General features: G+C 38.4%; 4 protein-coding genes and 1 long non-coding RNA gene across 7 annotated transcripts; 2 read left to right on the top strand and 3 right to left on the bottom strand.

The window, feature by feature from the left end:
• The first annotated feature begins 1,543 nt into the window (after positions 1 to 1,543).
• LOC132315814 (uncharacterized) lies at positions 1,544 to 8,472 on the top strand. 2 transcript variants are annotated; one of them, XR_009483854.1, is made up of 2 exons: positions 1,544 to 1,859; positions 2,674 to 2,936. XR_009483854.1 is itself a non-coding variant. In XM_059814223.1 (2 exons), the coding sequence occupies exon 2, from the start codon at positions 3,442 to 3,444 to the stop codon at positions 4,669 to 4,671; it is 1,230 nt and encodes a 409-aa protein (XP_059670206.1). In that variant the 5' UTR covers positions 1,544 to 1,859; position 3,441; the 3' UTR covers positions 4,672 to 8,472. The 2 variants fall into 2 exon arrangements, 1 of the variants encoding a protein (XP_059670206.1); XM_059814223.1 differs by lacking the exon at positions 2,674 to 2,936 and adding an exon at positions 3,441 to 8,472.
• Positions 8,473 to 10,194: 1,722 nt separating this feature from the next.
• Positions 10,195 to 11,286, bottom strand: LOC132267609 (gibberellin-regulated protein 14-like). Its single transcript, XM_059768746.1, has 5 exons — positions 11,230 to 11,286; positions 11,020 to 11,055; positions 10,887 to 10,961; positions 10,483 to 10,708; positions 10,195 to 10,379 (listed from the first exon to the last, which is right to left on the bottom strand). The coding sequence occupies exons 1-5, from the start codon at positions 11,284 to 11,286 to the stop codon at positions 10,195 to 10,197; spliced, it is 579 nt and encodes a 192-aa protein (XP_059624729.1).
• Positions 11,287 to 14,918: 3,632 nt separating this feature from the next.
• On the bottom strand, positions 14,919 to 16,017 carry LOC132267606 (early nodulin-like protein 1). Its single transcript, XM_059768745.1, has 3 exons — positions 15,961 to 16,017; positions 15,664 to 15,696; positions 14,919 to 15,515 (listed from the first exon to the last, which is right to left on the bottom strand). The coding sequence occupies exons 1-3, from the start codon at positions 16,015 to 16,017 to the stop codon at positions 14,919 to 14,921; spliced, it is 687 nt and encodes a 228-aa protein (XP_059624728.1).
• A 419-nt stretch (positions 16,018 to 16,436) lies between these two features.
• LOC132315812 (uncharacterized) lies at positions 16,437 to 23,941 on the top strand. Of its 2 annotated transcripts, XR_009483853.1 has the most exons (4): positions 16,437 to 17,658; positions 19,223 to 20,563; positions 22,135 to 22,268; positions 23,812 to 23,941. It is a non-coding gene; the product is annotated as an uncharacterized LOC132315812 (long non-coding RNA). The 2 variants fall into 2 exon arrangements; XR_009483852.1 differs by lacking the exon at positions 19,223 to 20,563 and having other exon boundaries at positions 16,795 to 17,658.
• Positions 23,398 to 24,718, bottom strand: LOC132315811 (gibberellin-regulated protein 14). The gene is made up of 4 exons (XM_059814222.1): positions 24,606 to 24,718; positions 24,377 to 24,409; positions 23,829 to 24,054; positions 23,398 to 23,722 (listed from the first exon to the last, which is right to left on the bottom strand). Exons 1-4 carry the CDS (start codon positions 24,663 to 24,665, stop codon positions 23,538 to 23,540), a joined length of 504 nt encoding a protein of 167 aa, XP_059670205.1. The 5' UTR covers positions 24,666 to 24,718; the 3' UTR covers positions 23,398 to 23,537.
• Between the last annotated feature and the right edge of the window lie 35 nt (positions 24,719 to 24,753).

Genomic DNA, 24,753 nt, shown 5'->3' with positions numbered 1-24,753 from the left:
TGTCTGAATCGAATCAAGTTTTGGAGCGTCATCAGTTGGGGCAGGGGCTGGGGCTGATGTTGCTAGTGCATTGATTGCCATCGCCATGACAGTGAGCTAAATGGTGAAAACAACTGCGGTCTTTTGGAAAGCCATGCCTTGTGTTTTCTTGCTCAAAGCAGTTGGATATATAGTTAACAAAGTTATAGCATTATGGCTTATGCTTCACTCAGCATTGTCTGAATCGAATCAAGTTTTGGAGCGTCATCAGTTGGGGCAGGGGCTGGGGCTGATGTTGCTAGTGCATTGATTGCCATCGCCATGACAGTGAGCTAAATGGTGAAAACAACTGCGGTCTTTTGGAAAGCCATGCCTTGTGTTTTCTTGCTCAAAGCAGTTGGATATATAGTTAACAAAGTTATAGCATTATGGCTTATGCTTCACTCACTATATATAGAAATCCCCTAGCTCTGATGTGCTGTCTACAAGGTAGGAATATGACTTTTGTTGCTTGTTTTATGTTCTTGTCTTTTGGATGTTCTTACCATATAATCTAGAGCTAGAGACATTTGCACAAAGAGATCAGATGACATGAGCTGACAATTTGTAACAACGTGAATTGCTGGCATGGTGGCAATACCAATGGCCAATTAATGTAGGATATTTTTGTTTCTTTCTTATAATCTAGTATATGTCAATTCTATATAGTCAACCATTTTTGTCAGCTCAACATGTACTGTGACAGATTTTTTCTTTTATTATTGTTTCCATCTATTTTCCTTCACTGGATTTTTAAATTTTAAGTAAATTGGCAGGAAATGAAAAACCAATTATCTCCAAAAAAAAACTAGTGTTGCAATTAGAGAACCAATATTTCCTTTTTAACCATGTTCTTTGTGGGTTGTTTGCAGATTGATATTCCACTGATTTAGTAGTAGTCCTTTGATCAAAATCCACCAAGGAAGACAAATGGTTGAAGAATTTTTATTGATCCCATCTGTAGCATTTTCAACCTTATCATGTGGATGTGCTTCTCTTTGCTAGTCAAAGGACATTGCCTGCACTAGTCTCTTTATATGATGGTTCACTAAATTCCTAATGCAATTTTGCCACATCAATAAAAAGGGCTAGCCTAATGCACGAGGCTTGTGCCACTGCGATGCAATTCTGCTACATCTGCGTCAAACATGAAGAATCTGGACGTGTCGCGTTACATGTCCAGTTTTATCGAAAATCAGCTCAGATTTATCCTCTCAAGTGTGTTTTATTTCAATTATGTTCTCCAAACAGCCAAAACCTTGTGCAACTGTTTTGAAAATAAATTATTTCAATTGGACAACAGAAACTCATGAATCAGGCTCATTTTGCTAGACTTCATTAAACTATTGGGGACTTATTAGATTTTGAGTTCCAAGACATTATATATGTCCTGACTGTGTTAGGCACTTGACCTTCTTCAATCTGGTTGCTTTCCATGAAGTAAGTAGTGTAATGTCTATGTCAATATATATATGTGCATATGTGTATATATTTATGTGTGTGTGGTGTGGTTTAAAACAAAAAGAAAAAGAGAAAAGAAAAGAATTTTTGGTGGGTCCCACCACTAAGCCTTAAGTGGCTAGAGACCATTTTTGGTCTCTCATTCTTTCTTTCTCCCCGTATCTATCTCTCTCTCAATTTTCTATTTCATTTTCTTTTCTTGTTCAACCCAATCTTTGAGGCAAGATTTATTCTTCGTTACTTGGCGGATTTAGGTGCCGTTTGAGGCAAAACGAAGCCCACGACGAGCTCTACGCATCCATATGAACAATTCCAGATTTGGTGCCCTTCTTGGAGTTCGAAATTCAAGACCCATTTTAAGGGTTTTGTGCAAATTTGAGGTAGGGACACCTTAATCCATTACCTTCTTGTTCCATTGTGAGTTATAATCATTTGTTGTACCAAGCATGCTTAATTAGAAGTTAATTGTATCAATGATTATTTTAAATGTTGTCTAGAGAAATTCATCTATTTGAATGTGAGTTGTTTTATGTGTAAAGCATGCTTAAATGTATTTTGTTATATCTTAATGTGTTAATAATTACTTGGGAGATGTTGAACATGTTGAATATTTAATTTTATGGTGTAGAATTTTAAATGTCATGACATTGAATGTATGGAACATATATACATGCACATACCATTGGGTTTGCATGAAATGGGAGAAATTGTTTTTGAAATAAATATGGGGAATTTTAGGAAAGTGTTTTTGATGAAATGGTTTTATGCAAAACCCGGTCGCTGAGGGGTTACCAACGAGCCGGAGGTTAATATAGCCTAGAGGGGACTAGGGAGTCGCCCTAGCAAGGTTGAGCTAGCTGGGCCCTATAATGACGCCGCGGGGTTACTAAGGGTCAGGGACACTAGCCAATCCTCCTCTCGTGTCGCGGTGGGGCTACCAAAGGGCGGGCTGTTTGGAAATGATGTTTTGGATTATGAAAATGGGGAGCGACACTAGCATGCATTGCATCTCATACCATTGCATTGGATATACTTGACATTGAATCGTTATGCTGTATTATTTCTCGACATTGTATGATCCCCATTTCCCATTGGCCTATGCTTTGTTTGGATTCACAAGGACACAAGATGTGTGTCTTAAGTGTCACCTGCTGAGCTTTATGCTCACCCTACTATTTATATTATTTTTTTCAGGTTTTGGAAATGAACTGGTGGACGACAATCCACCTCAAGCTTGAAAGTTGTTAGAAGGTTGTTTGCTATTTTGTATTTTGACCATTCTATGTATATTCGTAGTTGTGGAAATGTAACTAAGTTAGTATTCATGGCCTTGTAACTTAAGAACAAACTTATCTTTTGTTTGATGTAAATGAAACTAGTGGAATTATGGTATATGTTTTCATGCAATTGTATCATGTAACGTTGTAAGACAGGGACTTTAAATATTAATCTTGTATTTTGGGACTGTAATTGTGATAATTTAGATTAATTGGTGTGTGGATGTTCCACCATGAAATGAACTATGTTAAGGTATAATGAACGGATGAATGAGATGCTAGATGATTTTATGTGTTTTGTGTATTGGGACAGGTTGTTGAAGGCCCATTTTTAGGGGAGGTTATGCCGAATTTTTTTTAAATTTTGGCATCAGCTAGGGTCGTTACAAATTTAGTATCAGAGCGATGGTTCGAATACCATTAGGATGACGGGTAGAGGCTTGCCTAGGGTTGTCTGGGAAGTCATTTGCATTGTTATTTCCTTGTTTGGAAAAGTGTTTTGCTATGTGAAAAAGCATGCTTAACTGCTTACTTGCTTACGTGCTTATATGTTTATATGCTTACGTTAATGTGTTCATTGCATAGTATTATATGCTAAATGTTTGTACAGTATGTTTTTGCGTTGGGTTGTTCACGGTTGGACCTTAGTGTTATCGTTATTGAATTGTTTCCTTTGTTTTATAGAATGATGTCACGGCGTGAGGAAATCATGGAAGTTGGCCCTAGACCGACTAGGGGTAATGTTGGCCAGAGCTCTAGCTCTAATCCGGAGGAGCTAAATGATGAGGACACACTTTTTAGGGACTTGATTCCCCCGAGAACTGTCCCCACAAGGAGGGATAATGTTGAAGCACTCGTAGAAGTGGGTGAAGGTTCTGTGGCACTAGAGTTTAATCGTTTGTTACAAAATGTCGTGAGGGCAACGATTGCTGCTCAGTTGCAGTCGGTACCACAACCTACAGTTCAAGTTGAGGAGACGCCAGCTCAGAAGCGTCTTAAGATTATTAAGGGGTTTTCTCAGCTGATGCCGGTTATGTTTGAGGGCGGTGCAGATCCAATGATAGCGGATGACTACATGGAGCAAGTTGAAACTCAATTGACTTTTATGGATGTGACAGAGGATCATTTGAAGATCATCCTAGCTACTTATAAATTTGCTAAGGATGCTAAATTATGGTGGAAGTCGGTTACGAGCCGATACAAAGTGGAAGAGATGAGTTGGGACAAGTTTAAGGAATTGTTTTATGAAAAGTACTTTCCGCTTTCCAAAAGATGGGAGTTACAAGACCAATTTCATAACCTTATCCAAAGGAGCATGTCAGTGGCAAAATATGAAAACAAGTTCACTTCACTTTCTCGCTTTGCTCCAGAAATGGTGAGAGATGAAGTTAACAAGACTCAGAAGTTTGTTTCTGGTCTTAATGATCGGATGAGGCCGTTAATCACAGCACAGTTCATTAAGGTTTACTCTGAAGCAGTGGAAAGGGCTTTGATGCTGGAAGCTGATAATAAAGAGAAGGATGCAAGAAGAGAGCAGTTGAAGCAAAAGAGGGGTGCAGGGCCATCTTCAGAAGGATCTTCTTGGAAAAAGAACAGGGGCGGTCCATCTCAGTTTCAGGGACAGCAGTCTGCACGATCTGCTCCTACCACTCCGTTGCCAGCTGGGTCTGATAGGAATGCAATTGTTTGCTTTCAATGTCAGCAGCCTGGGCATTACAAGTCCAGTTGTCCTATGAGATTGACTTCAGTTTCTTCAGCTCTGAAGGCTTGTTATGGGTGTGGCCAGCAGGGCTATTTGATTATGGACTGTCCGAGTCAGGGAGCAGGCACCACTAGTGGCAGAGGGTCACGGCAGAGGCCGTTACAGTCAGCTACAGTTCAATCAGGTTTCAGACCACCGCCGTCACCACCATAGCCTGCCTTGTCTTCTCAGGGTTCACAACCAGCTAGGAGGGATACTCCTACCGAGTCGGCACAACAGTCTGGTGTTCAGATTAGTAGTTCACAGGCACAGGCACCGCAGGGGCGTGTCTTTGCCCTTGCATCATCGACTGATGCATCTCCTAGATCTTCAGTTCTCCGAGGTATATTTCCAGTGTTTCATTCTTGGGCCCGTGTTTTGTTTGATTCTGGTGCATCTCATTCTTTCATTTCATCATCATTTGCACTTGCATCGGGGTTAGAGGTCAATTTTATGGATCGGGCGTTATGTGTTGATACGCTAATTGGAGTTTCAGTGTCTTTGAGCCGAGTTGTGAGGGACTGTTCCATTGTGATAACCGGGCGGACTTTTGTGTTTGACCTTATCCTCCTAGAAATGACTAGCTTTGATGTCATTCTCGGGATGGATTGGTTAGCTTCTTTTCATGCCACGATCGACTGTTTCAGAGAAAGGGTTATAGTTTGTACTCCCGAGGGAGACTGTTTATTTTTCGTGGGAGATCGGAGTGATTCCCACATTTCATCGTTTTATGGAATTCGTGGACGGGGTCATGGTGATTACTTTTTGGCTACCCTTATAACCGAAGAGGATGATGTTGTGGAAAAATATTATCCTGCAGTTGTTCGTGATTTTCTGGATGTGTTTCCGGAGGATTTGACAGAGTTGCCTCCACACCGAGAAGTGTAGTTCTCTATTGAGTTAATGCCAGGTACCGCGCTGATTTCTATGGCACCATATCGTATGGCACCAGTTGAATTGGAGGAATTAAAAAGACAGCTTGATGATTTGAGGATGAAAGGTCTCATCTGACCGAGTGTGTCACTATGGGGCGCACCGGTCTTGTTTGCTAAGAAGAAAGATAGTTCTTTGAGGTTGTGCATCTATTATCGGAAGTTGAATCGCGCCACCATCAAGAACAAGTATCATTTGCCAAGGATAGATGATTTATTTGATTAGTTGAGGGGAGCCAGTTGTTTCTCCAAGATTGACTTGAGGTCTGGCTATAATCAGTTGCGGGTTAGGGATGAGGATATCCCGAAGACAGCATTCCGTACACGGTATGGACACTATGAGTTCCTTGTTATGCCTTTTGGCTTGACTAATGCTCCAGCGGCATTCATGGACTTAATGAACCGCGTCTTTCACGATTACTTGGACCAGTTTGTGGTAGTTTTCGTGAATAACATTCTTGTGTATTCACGATCTCGGAGGAACACGAGATCCATTTAAGTATTGTTTTACAGATTTTGCGGGAGCACCGGTTGTATGCCAAATATGAGAAATGTGAGTTTTGGCTACAAGAGGTGAAGTTTTTGGGACATGTTGTTTCAGAAGGCAGAGTATCAGTTGATCCATCAAAGATTAAAGCTGTTTTGAATTGGGAGCAACCCAAGAATGTGTTTGAGATCCATAGTTTTCTTGGTTTAACGGGTTACTACCAGAGATTTATAAAAGATTTCTCCCGTTTGGCAGCGTCTATGACCTGTTTAACCCGGAAAGGGATTAAGTTTGCATGGAATGAAGCCTGTGAGTCATCTTTCCAGGAATTGAAGACAAGATTGACTACGGCTCTAGTGTTGGTGATACCTGAGCGTGGCTTATGTTATGTGATCTATTGTGATGCTTCACGTGATGGTTTAGGGTGTGTGTTGATGCAGGATGGTAGAATAGTGGCTTATGGGTCTCGACAGTTAAAGACTCACGAGTACAACTACCCTACTCATGATTTGGAGTTGGCGGCAGTTGTGTTTGCTTTGAAGTGTTGGAGACACTACTTGTATGGTAAAAGATTTGAGGTGTACTCGGATCATAAAAGTCTCAAGTACCTTTTCTCCCAAAAGGACTTGAACAATAGACAGAGAAGATGGGTTGAATTCTTGGAAGATTATAATTTTGACTTGCAGTATCATCCGGGTAAGGCAAATGTGGTAGCAGATGCCTTAAGCCGAAAATCTCGTGGAACTTTGGCCTGTCTGGTTATTCGGAAGTGGAAGATGCTTAAGGATTTGGCAGAGATGGGATTGTATTGTTTTGATGATGATGTTGACAGCGAGCCAGCATTCTTGTTTAGTCTTATGGCTCAGCCTACTCTTGTTGTACGAGTGATTGAGTCACATAGACAGGACCCGGATTTAGATGCCATTCACGCTTTGATCTCCAGTGGTGAGACAGTGAAAGATTGGGCTTTGTATACAGATGGGGGTCTACGGTTCAGGGTTTTGTTGGTGGTTCCTACTGTTTGTCATGAGGACGTTTTACGGGAGTTTCACACTTCCCGCTTTGCAGTTCATCCAGGTGGTACCAAGATGTATCAAAATTTGAGACGTCAGTATTGGTAGAACGGGATGAAAAAAGATATTGCACAGTTTGTGGCTAGATGCCTTACCTGTCTGCAGGTGAAGACCGAGCATCAGAGACAAGCCGGTTTGTTGCAACCATTACCTGTAGCGCAATGGAAATGGGAGCATATTGCTATGGATTTTGTGACAGGTCTTCCAAGGTCACGAAGGGGCAATGCGTCCGTATGGGTCATCATTGACAGATTGACCAAGACGGCTCACTTTTTGCCTATTAAGGCAACAGATGATGCAGAGAAGCTTGGTGTTCTTTATGTGAAGGAGATTGTAAGGTTGCATGGAGTTCCAGTAACCATTGTTTCAGATAGGGATGATAAGTTCACTTCGAAGTTTTGGGAAGGACTTCAAGCAGCGTTTGGCTCAGCGTTGCACCTGAGTACGGCATTCCATCCACAGACTGACGGTCAGTCGGAGCGTACTATCCAGATTTTGGAGGATATGCTTCGGGCATGTGTGCTTGACTTAGGTGGTAGTTGGGAGGATCATCTTTCACTTATTGAATTTGCCTACAACAACAGTTATCAGGCGAGCATTCAGATAGCTCCATTTGAGGTGTTGTATGGTAGACCTTGTAGGTCTCCTGTTTGTTGGACTGAGGTAGGCGAGACAGCCGCCTTAGGACCTGACATTGTACTCGAGACTACTGAGAAGATTAAGTTGATAAGACAGAGGTTACTTACAGCTCATAGCCGACAGAAGAGTTATGCGGATAAGCGGAGACGGTCGTTATCCTTTGAGGTGGAAGACCACGTTTTTCTTCGGGTTTCTCCACGGAAGGGATTGATGAGATTCGGGAAAAGTGGCAAATTGTCTCCACGATTCATTGGACCATTTGAGATTTTGGACCTTGTAGGAGAGGTTGCCTACAGACTTGCTTTGCCACCATAGTTGGATAGGGTCCACAATGTTTTCCATGTATCGATGTTACGGAAGTACGAGCCAGATCCATCTCACATTTTGAGTTGGGTTGATGTAGACATTGATGAGGATGTTTCCTACGAGGAAGGACCAGTTTAGATTCTTAACACACAACAAAATGTGTTGAGGAACAAGACGATACCAATGGTGAAAGTCCTTTGGAGACACCACGGAGTCGAGGAGGCTACTTGGGAGCTCGAACAGGAGGTTCGCTCCAAGTATCCAGAGTTGTTTTCTTCTCCAGGTATGGCTTGATTGCGGGGACGAAATCTTTTGAAAGTTGGGGAGAATGTAATGTCTATGTCAATATATATATGTGCATATGTGTATATATTTGTGTGTGTGGTGTGGTTTAAAACAAAAAGAAAAAGAGAAAAGAAAAGAATTTTTGGTGGGTCCCACCACTAAGCCTTAAGTGGCTAGAGACCATTTTTGGTCTCTCATTCTTTCTCTCTCCCCGTATCTATCTCTCTCTCAATTTTCTATTTCATTTTCTTTTCTTTTTCAACCCAATCTTTGAGGCAAGATTTATTCGTCATTACTTGGCGGATTTAGGTGCCATTTGAGGCAAAACGAAGCCCACGACGAGCTCTACGCATCCATACGAACAATTCCAGATTTGGTGCCCTTCTTAGAGTTTGAAATTCAAGACCCGTTTTAAGGGTTTTGTGCAAATTTGAGGTAGGGACACCTTAATCCACTACCTTCTTGTTCTATTGTGAGTTATAATCATTTGTTGTGCCAAGCATGCTTAATTAGAAGTTAATTGTATCAATGATTATTTTAAATGTTGTCTAGAGAAATTCATGTATTTGAATGTGAGTTGTTTTATGGGTAAAGCATGCTTAAATGTATTTTGTTATATCTTAATGTGTTAATAATTACTTGGGAGATATTGAACATGTTGAATGTTTAATTTTATGGTGTAGAATTTTAAATGCCATGACATTGAATGTATGGAACATATATACATACACATACCATTGGGTTTGCATGAAATGGGAGAAATTGTTTTTGAAATAAATATGGGGAATTTCAGGGAAGTGTTTTTGATGAAATGGTTTTATGCGAAACTCGGTCGCTGCGGAGTTACCAACGGGCCGGAGGTTAATATAGCCTAGAGGGGATTAGGGAGTCGCCCTAGCGTGGTTGAGCTAGCTGGGCCCCATAATGACGCCGCGGGGTTACCAAGGGTCAGGGACACTAGCCAATCCTCCTCTCGTGTCGCGGCGGGGCTACCAAAGGGCGGGCTGTATTAACAGTTTGGAAATAATGTTTTGGATTATGAAAATGGGGAGCGACACTAGCATGCATTGCATCTCATACCATTGCATTGGATATACTTGACATTGAATCGTTATGCTGTATTATTTCTCGACATTGTATGATTCCCATTTCCCATTGGCCTATGCTTTGTTTGGATTCACAAGGACACAAGATGTGTGTCTTAAGTGTCACCTGCTGAGCTTTATGCTCACCCTACTATTTATATTATTTTTTTCAGGTTTTGGAAATGAACTGGTGGACGATAATCCACCTCAAGCTTGAAAGTTGTTAGAAGGTTGTTTGCTATTTTATATTTTGACCGTTCTATGTATATTCGTAATTGTGGAAATGTAACTAAGTTAGTATTCATGACTTTGTAACTTAAGAACGAACTTATCTTTTGTTTTATGTAAATGAAACTAGTGGAATTATGGTATATGTTTCCATGCAATTGTATCATGTAACGTTGTAAGACATGGACTTTAAATATTAATCTTGTATTTTGGGACTGTAATTGTGATAATTTAGATTAATTGGTGTGTGAATGTTCCACCATGAAAGGAACTATGTTAAGGTATAATGAACGGATGAATGGGATGCTAGATGATTTTATGTGTTTTGTGTATTGGGACAGGTTGTTGAAGGCCCATTTTTAGGGGAGGTTATGCCGAATTTTTTTTAAATTTTGGCATCAGCTAGGGTCGTTACAAGTAGTATTTGGGGAAAAAAACTAATAATATTATTAAAAATGAAATGATCTTGTGAAAGTCGAATTACAAAATATAGAATATGAGACTTTGCTACAAGTCTACTTTGTCATTAATTGTTGCAGTTGGTAATGGTCACTGAAGAACCATTTATTTTGTTCTCATTATCAAATTTATTACATATTTAGCCAATGTAACAAGCCTTAATTTCCCGTCTCACTGAAAAAAAAGTAGTAGCAAACTCGATATCATGGGCACTTCAGTTTGCCACCGGTGGTGGTCATATCCGTGTAGCACTTGCCGCACTTCTCTCTGTTACCATATGTTCCTGGTGGAACACATTTGCATCGATCACAGCACGTCACACATGCCCTCAAGCATCGTCTCTTCCTTGAATGTGCACCGCACCTTTCTTTACATAAGGGGATGCAATCTGGACCCAAACCACCAAACACATTGTTAAAAAATTTAAAATTTAGGTTGGCTACTGGAAGTTAGTTTCAAACATCTATGTGCAGTAGGGAAAAATATGCTACCTGCTGTTGTTTTTGGTGGCGGCTTAACTGGAGGGGAAGAAACCGGGGGCTTAACTGGAGGAGCTGGTTCCTTGACTGGAGGAGAAGAAACCGGGGGCTTAACTGGAGGAGCTGGTGCCTTGACTGGAGGAGAAGCAGGTGGTGCTTTAATTGGGACATGAGCAGGAGGTGGTGCCTTTACCGGAATATGAGCTGGAGCAGGTACTGGGACTTTAGCATAAGCAGCCTAGAGCATATTATGAGATGGTTCATGTTCGTTAATACAGTTGCTCAATCAAAATTCATCACATCAAAAGAAAAATACATGTTCTTGACTTGTCATCCTAAGATCTTAAAACCCGAGCCACCCTTAAGTCTTGACTGATACTATGAATGTAATCATTTCCTTTACAATCATATAGAACCTGATTGAACAGCCCTGTTTCTTCAAAACATGCACAATGTGACAATGCACAAACATGACAGCATATTTGGAAGTCCTTAAAAAGCACAAACAAAAACATTAAAACAAGCCCGGCATTATTGTCTTGACATTACCTCCATTAGGAATTCTTCTTCCTCTTTTGACGAAACCTACAAGAGCAAAAGATGTTAGCAAATTTGAGGTAACATTGAGGAACAACAAGGGAAAAAAACACAATCTCACATAGTTGTGGAAAACAATGAGAAAATAGGTTTTAATCGTTGGTTTCCCAACTAAGGTCATTATTTATCAAGGAAAGAAAGAAGATTGAGAGAGTAACATACCCTAGCAGTAACTAAAAGGAAAGAGGCCAACAGGAAGAGCATAGCTTTAAAAGCCATTGTAGGAACAAAAGTAGCTACTAAGTGCAGAAAGCTACTTAATTGGTGTTGATATAAGCAGCATGGGAGTGTGGTAATATATATAGGTTTGAGTAGTGAAGACAGCAATCACTTCCAGCTGGTTTTGGTCAAAACAATTGCCAGCTTCAAGTAGCGGTGCGACATTAGATATTGGGAGAAGTTCGAAATCTGAGTACTGGAGCTTCAACCCACATGCCTCAAGCATTGTGTCTGCTAAACTAATATATCTATTCTCACCTCAGAGTGTGTGTTATAATAATATACTAAATGGCACATGAAGTTTTTAGAAATTCGAACCGACACAAATTTTCATGGATGCTTCATCACTTATCTTCTGGCCTTCCTGGCTTGCTTGCTGGTCGATTTGAGCAGAAGTAAAAATCTGGATGGGAGGAAATTGCCTTCGAATAGGGGTGTTTTTGTAATTTACATGAGCCTCTCTCTATTAGTATTATGATATTACTACATGTTACATGCAAATAGGTACTTTCTATTTAGATTTAAGCAAGTTTGATGTGTGTTTCATCTTTCTGGACATGTATATTGACATTGGCTCTCTTTATTAAAAATGATACCTTAGACAGGCTACATCCAGACACTATTTATGTGATTAGGCATGATTTGACCGACTAATGTACATTAATTTTGTATCAAAGAGGCTTAGTAATAGATGCTAGATTAATACTGGCCTAGCTAGAGTCTTGGACTGAAAATAAATTAAGTTTTAAACAGTGCCAGTGGGATTCTTCCTTCATCCAACTATTTACATGTGATATCACGTGTTATTATAACCTTATTCAAACTATTCAGTACTGTTAGATTCACTGAGTTAACTAGGCATTAGTGTTTGCACTATATGTTACTTACTATTAAAGTACAAACTGATGCTTCATAGCAACTTCAGAAATAAGAGAATCATTTTTTTTTTTTTAATAGAAAAAAAAAAAGAAAAGGCTTTCATCACCAATTCATTTACGGATCTCAGAGTACGCGCATCTTTGCATTTTGCAGGTATAAATGCAATTTGATAGAGTTCTTTTGGGATTGAGATTTAAATAATTGGACAGAAATCGAAAATTGGGATTTTGTCCCTGCAGCAGGATGGAGAAAGAACTGCATTGCTTTCTTTAGATAATAGTACTGCATTAACTCCTAAGAAGTAAACTTTAGTTCAGTGAAACATGTTTGGTGAGGCAAAAAATCTCTCAAATTTGAGTCACTTCTGATCCTTATCCTATATTCAATCTAATAGTATATGCATTTAATGCGAATGCATGCTCGTGTCTCTACTACATTAATAAAAATTTATGGTTCCAATCTGCATCCGAGAAAATCAACACAAGTCAAAATTTCATACTGGCTGAATCACTTATGTTTAAGATTGATTGACTCTCCTGTTACATCTTTGTATCAACATTTTCCAGTATGTTATATTTAACATTTATTAATTTGATTTAGTTGACATAGCATCACTTATATTTAACAAATTTTTTTTTTCTTTTCTTTTTTTTTTTTTTTTTTCTTTTTGAGTAATAAAAGCAGCAACCAGATGACAATATCTTATCCTCATGGTGAAAGAGCATGTGGCACTACTGGCTTTGGCCCAACTTGGTTACAGACCAGCAAATTTATTTAATATAGATGCCCATACTATATAGGATTAAAATTAAATAGTTTGTTACGTACCCTATGTATTTGTATGAAGCCATTATTACCATCAAAGTCAATAATCATATCAGTAACATCTCAGATTTCTTGTTCTCTGTTCTGAATTATTTTATTATACTTTCCTTTTACTATCTTAGCTTTTAGACATTTTATTACAAAATTAAAACAGAGACTATTGGTCATCATTAAAGTCTCACTTCACAAAATGATAAAACTTGGTGCACAATCAGTTAAAATACTTAACATGCGTGCCCTCAGCTTTTTAACATAGTCGGTAGCAATCCTCCAAAATAATAAGCCAAAGTTTAAATCATATAAATAACCATTTGCCAAAAAAAGTTGTATTCTTTCAAAAGTGTCGGTCCTTAATATAGTTGCTCAATTAAACTAATTGCCTTGTTCTCACATATAGTATAGCTCAATTTGACTTACCTGTGAGTCGGTCTTCTCATAGCAGAATACATTGATGAGTTCCAAACACATTATGGCTGGCATGTGTGTTTGTGTGTGTGTGTGTGTGAGTTGTTTCGAGTGATAAATTAGACAGCAACAAGCAATGTGCAGAGTTAGAAGATGGCTCTAGTGCTGTTAGATTGTCTGTTCATCTTCGTCCCCAAAATAAGGCAATATCAAACACAAGCCGCAGTTATAAATCTTATTTTATTGTTCTAACTCACTCGCCTCAATTGTTTTATCAATTGAAGTAACAAATCTCAATCTCATTTTAGTTTTTTTGAACATTTGACAACGTTTGTGTTTCTAACAAATGAATCAAATGCAAGATTATGCGGATTTTTCACAATACTTTTTGACCTTCTTTCTTCAGTTGATCCAAGTGATTATAACATAGTAGTTCCTTCACTGTCAACCAAGGTAAGGATGAGTGGCTGAATTTGACTTAAATTTTGCATTACAGTCAATTTTATCTCAGCGTATGCCATTGCCAAAATAAGTCATTTAAAAATCTGCCACCTCTTAAACGTTAGCACTAGTCGTAACATTAAAACTATATGGACTAATTTGCGTTCTCTGTGAGTTTTTCTTTTGTTCGAGCTGTTTAAGAGGACTGCCTGTACCACAAAACTTTGTTCAAGTGCAGGTTTGATTGTCCATAAAGTCATTTGGATTGTTTGGATATTATTGAATTTGATAGGCATGCAATAAGACTTGAGCAATAGTACAGATATCCTCGTAATTCTTATTCCTTTCACCGGGCGCGGGGGGGGGGGGGGGGGGGGGGAGAGTAGAAAAATGCATCATCTGAAGTTGTCACAGGTTCTTATTGATTATTTTATATTTGTGTTTTCGTTATTGAGGTCAATTATGATGGTTTACATCTCAATTTAACTAATGGATGTGGAGTGAACTGTTTTTTTTTTTTTTTTTTTTCCTCCTCAGGTAAATAGCTCAATGAACTTCATATTGATAAAAAACTGTAAAATTTCTTACACTTTTCAATTTGTATCTTATCTTGTTCGCACTTCATTGGAAATTGAAATCAGGGACTATAGATTATCATCCATATTAGAATGCCATCATGATTGTGATATTTGAAGCTAAACAAAAATATTCACCACTAATAATAAGAGCTCATTATGATTGCATAGAGGCTTACGAAATCCCTTATTATCACCCCATCTCAGAGCATATTACATGATTTAACCAACATAAAAAATAAATAAATCAACGAATATGAAGTGGAAGGATTGAGTACAATAGACCCTGTCAGAATGTAACATGCTTAATAGCCACTGGTGGGACTGGAGCTTCGGCCTTCATTGGTGTATGGGGAATGAGCTGGAGCATGGGGATGAGTAGGAACCATAATTGGTGCAATAGTATGAGCCTTTGACGGGGAATAGGAAGGAGCCTTACTTGGGGATTGAGGATGAGCCTTTGCTGGGGAATGAGCAGGAGCCTTACTTGGGGGATTGAGGACGAGCCTATGCTGGGGAATGAGCAGGAGCCTTTTCTGGACCATTGGGAAGAGTAGGAGCCTTACTTGGGGCATGAGGACAAGCCTTTACTGGGGGATTGGCAGGAACCTTACCTGGGGCATGAGGGGGATGGGAATGAGCCTTCGGGGAATGGGCATGAGGAGGATGGGAATGAGTCTTTGGGGAATGGGCATGAGGGGGGTGAGAATGAGTCTTTGCTGGGGAATGGGCATGAGGAGGATGGGAATGAGCCCCTGCCGGGGAATGGGCATGAGGAGGATGGGAATGAGTCTTTGGGGAATGGGCATGAGGGGGGTGAGAATGAGTCTTTGCTGGGGAATGGGCATGAGGAGGACGGGAATGAGCCATTGCCGGGGAATGGGCATGAGGGGAGTGGGAATGAGCCTTTGCCGGGGAATGGGCAGGAGCCTTAACTGGGGCATGAGGATGATCAGCCTTTGTTGGGGAATGGGCAGGAGCCTTCTCTGGGGGATGGATATGGGACCTTCCTGGTAGATTGGCAGGAGCTTTTACCGGGGCATGAATAGGAGCCTTTACATTGGCATTGGATGGAGCCTTGACAGGGAATGTGGCATGGGCATCCTATGAAAATCAACAAATTCAAAATTAGATCCATTCGATTGCTTGATTATAAGTCATTGTACCAATGAAAACATAGGGTCTCATGGGACTTTGGCATGGGAGTTCTGTACATATTACTGAACGCAAAAGTAGTATTGTTTTGAATTACCAGTGAGTCAATTTCCTCTTTCACAGCTGTCACCTACAAAAGCAAAACTAGTTTAATGATGAGTTACAAATACATCAGAAAAAATTAAGGGAAAAGAGATTAGAAAAAAGTATGCATGTGTTGTGGAGATAGAGAGAGAGGAGGAGAAATCAATTTTTTTTTTTTTCGGTTGAAGAAGGCATTTGTGTATAGATTAGACTCAGATCCTACACATTCAATAGGCAGCAAAGTCGATCCATTGTGGTGTGTCTTTTGTGTGTGTGTGTGTGTGTGTGTGTGTGTGTGTCTATCACATACCATTGCAATGATGAAAAGCATGTGGGCTAACAAAAAGATAATAGCTTTGATAGCCATTGCTAATCTGGAAGTAAAGAACCAAGGATTGGTGACTAGTTGTGTTTGGGTAATAGATTAGACAGCAGTGAACTGAGGTATATATAGAAGCAATGTGTACTGTTAAAAGTTGCCAATTGTCTGTTTCAGCTCCCCAAATAAAGACACTAATATCAAACGCATGCAACAGTTATGAATTGGATTTTAAGTTTCAAACTTACTGGATTAAATGGTCTTGTATGCTGAAGTAATAAAAGTTTGCTTTGTCATTAATAATTGCAGTTTGGTAATGGTCAAAGAAGAATCATTTATTTTGTTCTCAGAATCAAATTTGTTACATATTTAGCCAATGTAATAAGCCTTAATTTCTGTCTCACTGAAAAAAGTAGTAACCAACTTGAGATCATGGGCACTTCAGCTTGCCACCACAGGTGGTCATATCAGTGTAGCACTTCTCTTTGTTACCTACGACATCAAAAGACTCCTAGAAAATTTGTTTAGTTTACTCATTTTAGGTTTTATTTTATTTTATTTTCGTTTTACCATTGAATGACGTTTTCGTTTTTGTTTTTTGTTTTTCCTGAAATTTAAGCAAATTGTTTAAAAATAAATTTTTTTTTTTTTTTTAAAAGAGAGGAATAATTTCAACGAGCGTATAAAGAATGAATTAACAACACTGAGACAAGCATACGTAAGGTGTAGAATAAAGCCCAAATATTTGGGAGTTCAAATGCGTAAACTAGGCCCAGTCTCCTTGGGCCCATTTAACAGGTTGTTCATATAGCCGTTGTGACGGCAAGCACAGTAACCTGTTACCACATCAGTTTCAGAAGCCCATTGGTAACGGCTAGAAACCCTTGTTGACATTGAGGCAGACGTAGATACAGTGAGTAGCTTTCTTCTAATGGAGTCCATGGTTCTGTTCAGAACAGAGTTTTGTGTAGTAGAAGAAGAACCCTTAAGGACCCTAGCAAGTCGTTCGATCCAGAGGTGATAAACTGTTGCTGATAAACCCAATTTGTTGATGGAGTTGGAGCAATTTTTTTATTTTCTAGTGATGAGATGCCCATTGGCTAAGTTCAAGCTAACTATGATGTCCGGTGTGAAAACTACACACCGATTGAATGAAGTTCCAAATTGGGGGAAGAGAAAGGGGCAAGAGAAGAAAAGTTGATCTAGGGTTTCAAGAGGTTCAAGGCATAGAGAGCAGTGTCTTGGCTCTTCTGATCAAGACTTGGAAGACGATTCTGAACCGTGAGCCAGGGATAAATTTTTGTTGAGGATGGAGATTGAGTTCCATACAATGTGTGATCAGTCGCCTGAGGGTTGAGGACGAGAGTGGTATTGAAGGGTGTGACATCCCCTAAATCTATAGACACGTTTTGAGTAAAACAGTGAGTACTGGAGAGTGTGCAAAGCGGACAATATCTACACTCGTGATTGAGGGTGTGTTTGAGGGAAAATTTCCAGTTTGATGATGAAGTCCAGGCATTACAGTTAGCTTGTAATGGAACTGGGGAAGGTCGAAGCCATGGATTCACCATTTCCAATTGATTTCTTGATGAAGAGTTGGAAAAAGGGGCCAAGTTGGAGAAGTTTCCACCAACACCAGGAACATTTTTGAAGAGTTTTGATTTGCCAGATGCTTTTTCCTCTGATCAGGTATGTGGATACCCCTAAAGCCCATGAACTGTTTTTGTTCTCTGTTACTGCATTCCATAGATGTTTGAGTACTGAAAATCTGTTTAGCCTTTCCAGATTAGGAAGATCTAATCCACTTCTTGCTCCTTGCAAACTTAGCTCCATTGTTCTTCATTTCTGTCCGACCATGCAAATTCTATTTATTTTTGTAATCACAGCTTTGGGGAGCACAAACACGTTAGTCCAGAAAGCTTGTGTGCTTATTAGGATAGTGCCTCTTGTCTCGAGGTTTGCGCTTCTAACAAAATGAATCAATGCAAGATTATGTGGAATTTCCACAAGTGTGTTTTTACCTTTTTGATTTAGCTGATTCAAGTGATCATAACACAGTAGTAGTTCCTTCACTATCAACCATGATTAGGATGAATTGGAGAATTTGAATTAAATTTGCAATACAGTCAATTTCATCTCATGTCCACGAAACTCATTAAACTGATCCAAGTGAATTAACATTTGCAGTACAGCAAGTGGTGGCAGATTTTATCAAAATTTGCCACCACTTACTTGCCAAAAAATTTGTAAAATTGCCACCAGTTAAACATCAGTTTGCTACATTAGGCTATAAGGTGAAGCTCCTTAAAAATGGAAAGATTTTCAAAAGGGTATGCCTATTTGGTAATAATTCAGAAATATTGATACGTCCGATCAACCGGACTAACTTCCTATTAAAATGGTTGATGTCATGATGTGTTTTGATGAGGTAAAAGGTAAATCTTGTAAATACTATTTACTAACACTTTCTTGTTCTTTTATGTTTTGTTTGTTTCACCATAAAATATTATTAGGAAAACATTTTCAGCACATTTGATTGTGAGTTTGTATAATGTAGTGCCAGTCTAACTTCCTATTAAAATGGTTGATGTCATGATGTGTTTTGATGAGGTAAAAGGTAAATCTTTTAAATACTATTTACTAACACTTTCTTGTTCTTTTATGTTTGTTTGTTTCACCATAAAATATTATTAGGAAAACATTTTCAGCACATTTGATTGTGAGTTAGTATAATGAAGTGCCAATGGCATGATTTAGATGCCAAATCAGTATATTGAACCCAAAAGAATGCTCCAACTTAGCTCTAGTCCAAACATTGATACAATACGGACTGTAAATAGCTCAGTGTACTTTATATTGTTGAAACTGTGCAATTTCTTACACTCTTCAATTTGTGTCTTGTCTTTCTCACACTTTATTTGAAACTGAAAGCAGAGACTACAGATCATCGTCCATATTAGAATGCCTACTCTCATGATAAAGCATGATTATGATATTAGAAACTGAACAAAAATATTCACTAGTAATAATAAGAGCTCGTTATGGTTACATGTAGGCTTATGAATACATTTTTTTCATTCAATCTCAGTGCTTATTACATGATTTAACCAACATAAAAAATAAATAAATTAACAAATATGAAGTAACAGGATTGAGTACAATAGACCCTGTCACTAATTATAATTGAAGCAAATTTACTTTTTTTATTTTTCTTTTCTAAGGTTAATTGAATAGTTTTACTATCATGTTTAAGGGCCACGGGTAATAAGCAGGAGCATTTCCTGGAGCACGTGGATTAGTCATTGCTGGAGGATGAGCAGGAGCCTTACTTGGGGCAAGAGTGTGAGCCTTTGCTGGTGAATAGGCGGGAGCATTACTTGGGGAATGAGGATGAGTCTTTGCCGGTGAATAGGCAGGAGCGTTACTTGGGGAACGAGGATAAACCTTCGCTGGGGAAAGAGCAGGAGCCTTACTTGGGGCATGAGTAGAGGCCTTTACCGGGGGATGGGCAGGAGCCTTACTTGGGGAACGAGGATGAGCCTTTGCTAGGGAATGGGCATGAGGGAGATGAGAATGAGCCTTTGGGGAATGGGCGTGAGGGGGATGGGAATGAGCCTTTGGGGAATGGGCAGGAGCCTGTCCTGGAGCATGGGGATGAGCAGGAGCCTTACTTGGGGCATGAGGCCAAGCCTTTGTGGAGGGATGGGTTGGAGCCTTACCTGGGGCATAAGGATGATCAGCCTTTGCCAGGGAATGGGCAGGAACTTTTACTGGGGCATGAGATGGAGCCTTGACTGGGAAAGGGTCATAGGCATGCTACAAAGATCAACAAATTAAAAAATTAGATCAATTCTATTGCTTGATTACATCAGTCTTATGGGACTTTGGCATGAGACTGAATGCAATATTTTATCAAAATAATTGCTTGGTTACACTAACTAGTTTGAAAAATGATAAAATTTATTGGCAAAAAAATTCTATGCTTGAAAATTAGTGAACTGACTCATTTTCATTTCCTAATAAAGTCTTGATTTTGATCCATAAACATTGTAATATACTCTGTACAAATTAAAGTGTCAATGCAGTGATAAAAGTAACAAAGCCCTGTCTACCTTTCAAATAATAAGCCAAAGTATAAACATATAAACAACCATTAAGGCAGGAGTGTTTGTTTTGAATTACCTGTGGGTCAATTTCCTCTTCCACAGCTGAAACCTACAAAGGCAAAACTATATTAATGAGAAACAAATAAATTAGGAAAAATCAAGGGAAAGAAAGACTAGGAAAAAGTATGCATGTATAATGTAGAGAGGGGAAGGAACAATAATTTGTGATTTGAAGAAGATATTTGTGTATGGATTAGACTTAGGTCCTAGACATTGAACAGGCTGCAAATTTTATCAGTTGTGGTGTCTTGTGTGCATCTTGTGTGTGTGTGTGTGTCTGTGGCATATCATATACCGCTGTTATGACGAAAAGCATATTGGCTAACAAAACGATAACAGCTTTCATCGCCATTGCTAATCTGGAAGGAAAGAACCAAAGATTGATGAAGAGTTGTGTTGGCTGATAGATTAGACAGCAATGAACTGAGGTATATATAGAAGCAATTGGTACTGTTACAAAATGCCATTAGTACTGCTATTAGATTCTCTGTTTCAGCTTTCCTAAATAAAGACAATATCAAACACAAGCAACAGTTATAAATTGAATTTTTAAGGTTCAAACTCACTATATTAAATGAATTTGTATACTGAATTAATAAATATTACTTTAATTTATTGACCGTTGCAGAGAGTTTTCTATCTGTAACAATGTGAATCAGTGCAAGATTTCACAGTTTTCTCACTTGTATTTTTTACCTCCTCGATTTAATTGGATGGTCCACTTGATCACAGATAACTGAAGTAGTCCTTCACAATCAACAAATATATGTTATTGATTTTGAAATTTCAAATTGATGTTGCAGAACAGTAAATTTATTCTTCATGTCTATGAAGCTGATTAAAATCAATGTGTCATCATTAAAATCTTTCACACTTAAAACACTGCCCTACTGACCTTTAAATGCAAGAATTCATGTCTTTGTGTCTGTGAATAATCTAAGAATTCATGTTTTCCTCACTTTTCTTTTTCAACCTTCTCTATTCAACCGTTTCCCTTGATTTTAGATAAAATATTTCCTTTAGTATCAACCAATTGATTTGGAAATTTTGAATAGATTCTGCAAAAAAGTCAATTTTATCTTCATGTAAAAATAAAATTAAAAAAAGCTGATTAAAATCAGTGTGTCATATTGCCATATTAGCCTATATTTTAATTGATGCTCTTTCGAAATTAAAACATTTTCAAAATGGTCAGTTTTTTGGCAGAAATTCTGAAATTATGATGATGCTGATCGACAGGAACATCATCCTATATATTGACTTGGATGATATGTCTGGAAGACGTTAAACATTGAATAAATAAATTGTTTTACCAACCCTTTTTTATTTTATCAAGTGTCATTTCTTGTTATACATGATAATTCCAGAAAGAAATATAGATATACATATATAGCTATTTTATGTATAGAAGTAAAAGTTCTAGCAAACACACCACCCCCCCCCCCCCCCAAACATTTTTAGTTAAGATATAAAAGTAGCTTAGTAGGAGGACGAATTTGACAAGAATATATAATTGAGCCCAATTTTGAGGTATGAACTCTACCGGGTTCAGCGAGCCCAAGTTTGTGGTATGAACTCTACCGGGTTCAGCGGCGAAATAGTTGGAAGTTGAACACATTTAGTTCCTAAAACTTACATATCTTCCTCTAGGTTTTGTGTACAAAAACTAAACTGTCAATGACCTGGTATAGACACCAATCACTACATCCTTCCTACACTTTAAACTGTCATTAACTTGAGTGTTGATGGAAATAAGAGTTCTAAACTTTAAAGTTTTGATGGAAAGAAGAGTCACTACATCTTTCCTACACTTTAAACTGTCATTAACTTGAGTGTTGATGGAAATAAGAGTTCTAAACTTTAAAGTTTTGATGGAAAGAAGAGTCACTACATCTTTCCTACACTTTAAACTGTCATTAACTTGAGTATTGATGGAAATAAGAGTTTTAAACTTTCAAGTTTTGATGGAAAGAAGAGTTCTACGCTTTATGTCATGCAGGTGAAGCTCAATAGAGATTTGGTGAATGCAGTGGAGAATGATTGCTCTGCTTAGTTATGGCATTTGAGGCTTGGACACGGGTCAGAAGGGAGTTGACATTCTAGCCAAGAAGCGGCTTCTTCCAGATATGGAAGGTATGCCTTTGAAAACTTGTGTGCATTACTTGGCTGGAAAACAACACAGAGTTACATTTCAAATAACTCTATTAAGAAAATCTAGAGTGCTAGATTTGATACACTCTAATGTTTGTGGTCCCATGAAAATTAAAAGACTTGGTGGTGCATTATTGATGATAGACTCTTATATTTTGTTACATTTATTGATGATTATTGTAGAAAAGTTGGACATCTCAAAAAGGACACAAAATGTTAAACATTACAAATTCAGCTTCAACATGCTTCAGCTTTGATAAGTTTGTATTGAAAGAATGCCATTATTTTGATGGGTTTAAATTATATTTTTTGAGTTTTTCCTCTCATGATTTTTATCTTGGGATGGAGTGGTGGTGTCAAGCTGCATAGAAGATGCATACACAGCACAAACTTAGTACCTGGTTTACCTAATTTTCCAGGTTCTGTGAGTCATAATTTGAGCATCGGTAGAGATTTAAAACAGCCTTGGGTGAACATGCATTAAGCATGGAAATATGTGCATACTGAATGGAAACTAATTTCCTGTTCTGGTGACGACCATTGGGCTGCAGATATTTTGATGCGAAGGTGCCTAATTGTCATCATTAGGTTTGTAATACAAGTGTCACCAAAGTTGAATATGAGGAATCCCAATATAAGTTGGGATTTTAATATCTCATTATGAAATTAATTTCCATGAACCCAATGAACAATGGCATGTAGTCTTAATCTTGATACTAGAATAATCGTACTTGTGATCAAAATGAACCACACACATACAAATTTCGGTAGACTTCGCTAAAATATTAGGACTTATTGGATGTTGAATTCCATGAAATTAGATGCATTGGCTGTGTGAATCACTTTTCATAGAGCGATAGCAAACCTGGTGCAACATGGAGCCTCTATAAAGGATCACTGGGGAAAAAACAGAAAAGTTCGAAGAAGTTGCAAGTCCAATTACCTTCAATCTGCTTGCTTACTGGGGTAATAAACTAAAAGACTTTCTTCCATAATTTATGTAGTATTTGGGGAAAAACAACTAAAAAATTTATTAAATGCAATTTTTTTTTTTTTTTTTGCAAAAGGGTTAAGACAGAATGTAGAATATGAGTCCTGGCTGTAAGTCTACTTTGTCATATATTGTTGCAGTTGGTAGTGGTCACTGAAGAACCATTATATTTTGTTCCCATTATCAAATTTATTACACATTTAGCCAATGTAACAAGCCTCAATTTCATACTCACTAAGAAAAGTAGTAACAAACTCGTATCATGGGCACTTAGGTTTGTCACCGCGGGTGGTCATATCAGTGTAGCACTTGCCACACTTCTCTCTGTTACCATATGTTCCTGGTGGAACACATTTGCATCGATCACAGCATGTCATACATGCCCTCAAGCACAGTCCCTTCCTTGATTGGTTCTTACACCTTTCTGTACATGGGGGAATGCAATCTGGACACAAACCACCAAAACACATTGTCATAATATTGAATATTTAGATTGGCTGCTAAAAGTTAGTTTCAAACATTTCTGTGTTGTAGGAAAATGTATAAGCTACCTATTCTTGTTTTAATTGGTGGGGGCTTAGGTGCAGAAACCGGTGGTTTCACCGGAGGGGCAGAAACTGGTGGCTTAACTGGAGGAGCAGCAGGTGGTGCTTTAATTGGGACATGAACTGGAGGCGGTGCCTTTAGCGGGCTATGAGTTGGAGTAGATACTGGGACTTTAGCATGGATCTGGATCACAGGTGGTACTCGTGGTGGTCTTTTTGTTGGTAAGTAGTCCTGCATATGTTAAATCAACAAAACAAGAACTCTAAAATGATCACGAAATAACTACGTAAAGGTATTGAATTCTCGATTGAATAGTGATGCAGTATTGTACCACGATATAATATGTTATATAAGCGTTGCATCTTGAATGTAAATATGTGGATGAATGTTACATCATTGTTACATTTGTAATGTAGCATGTAGTATTGTCAATGTAGTGTGTTGCAGTGTTGATTGTGATATTTTTCATTCTAATTAATACAATTGTTCAATCAGATCTTATCAGATAAAAGGAGGAAAAATATATTTTCTTGACTTCTTGTCCTGGCATTACCTCCATTAAGAATTCTTCACCATTAGATGAAACCTACAAGAGCAAAAAAAAAAATGTTAGCAAAGTTGAGGAAACATTGATGAACAACAATTAGGTCAAAAACACATCTCACATGGTAGTGGAACCCAATGAGAAAATAGGTTTTAATCATAGTGACTATTTTTCCATTGGTTCCCAACTAAGGTCATTCTTTATGAAGGAACGAAAGAAGGTTGAGAGAGGAACATACCCTAAGTTCAGAAACTAACAGGAAAGAGGCCAACAGGAAGAGCATAGCTTTAAAAGCCATTGTAGGAACAAAAGTAGCCACCAAGTGCAGAAAGCTACTTAATTGGTGTTGATTTAAGCAGCATGGAAGTGTAGTAATATATATATAT

Source organism: Cornus florida, unplaced genomic scaffold (assembly GCF_030987335.1).
Source record: "Cornus florida cultivar Cherokee Brave unplaced genomic scaffold, ASM3098733v1 CherokeeBrave_3.0.0_Hap2_Chr07, whole genome shotgun sequence".
Taxonomy (NCBI): Eukaryota; Viridiplantae; Streptophyta; class Magnoliopsida; order Cornales; family Cornaceae; genus Cornus; species Cornus florida.
The sequence above is the reverse complement of the archived record's forward strand: the minus strand, read 5'-3'. Positions and strand labels throughout refer to the sequence as shown.

Excerpts from the sequence above, each read along its gene's own strand:
- LOC132315814 (XM_059814223.1), top strand. The coding sequence starts at position 3,442 with ATGATGTCACGGCGTGAGGAAATCATGGAAGTTGGCCCTAGACCGACT.
- LOC132267609 (XM_059768746.1), bottom strand. The coding sequence starts at position 11,286 with ATGGCTTTTAAAGCTATGCTCTTCCTGTTGGCCTCTTTCCTTTTAGTT. Across the intron at positions 11,056-11,229 it reads TCCTTTTAGTTACTGCTAGG|GTTTCGTCAAAAGAGGAAGA; the intron begins GTATGTTACTCT and ends TTGCTCTTGTAG. Across the intron at positions 10,709-10,886 it reads AAACAGGGCTGTTCAATCAG|GCTGCTTATGCTAAAGTCCC; the intron begins GTTCTATATGAT and ends AATATGCTCTAG.
- LOC132267606 (XM_059768745.1), bottom strand. The coding sequence starts at position 16,017 with ATGGCTATCAAAGCTATTATCTTTTTGTTAGCCCACATGCTTTTCATC. Across the intron at positions 15,697-15,960 it reads TGCTTTTCATCATTGCAATG|GTGACAGCTGTGAAAGAGGA; the intron begins GTATGTGATAGA and ends TTGCTTTTGTAG. Across the intron at positions 15,516-15,663 it reads AAGAGGAAATTGACTCACTG|GATGCCCATGCCACATTCCC; the intron begins GTAATTCAAAAC and ends TGATTTTCATAG.
- LOC132315811 (XM_059814222.1), bottom strand. The coding sequence starts at position 24,665 with ATGGCTTTTAAAGCTATGCTCTTCCTGTTGGCCTCTTTCCTGTTAGTT. Across the intron at positions 24,410-24,605 it reads TGTTAGTTTCTGAACTTAGG|GTTTCATCTAATGGTGAAGA; the intron begins GTATGTTCCTCT and ends TTGCTCTTGTAG. Across the intron at positions 24,055-24,376 it reads GTGAAGAATTCTTAATGGAG|GACTACTTACCAACAAAAAG; the intron begins GTAATGCCAGGA and ends TAACATATGCAG.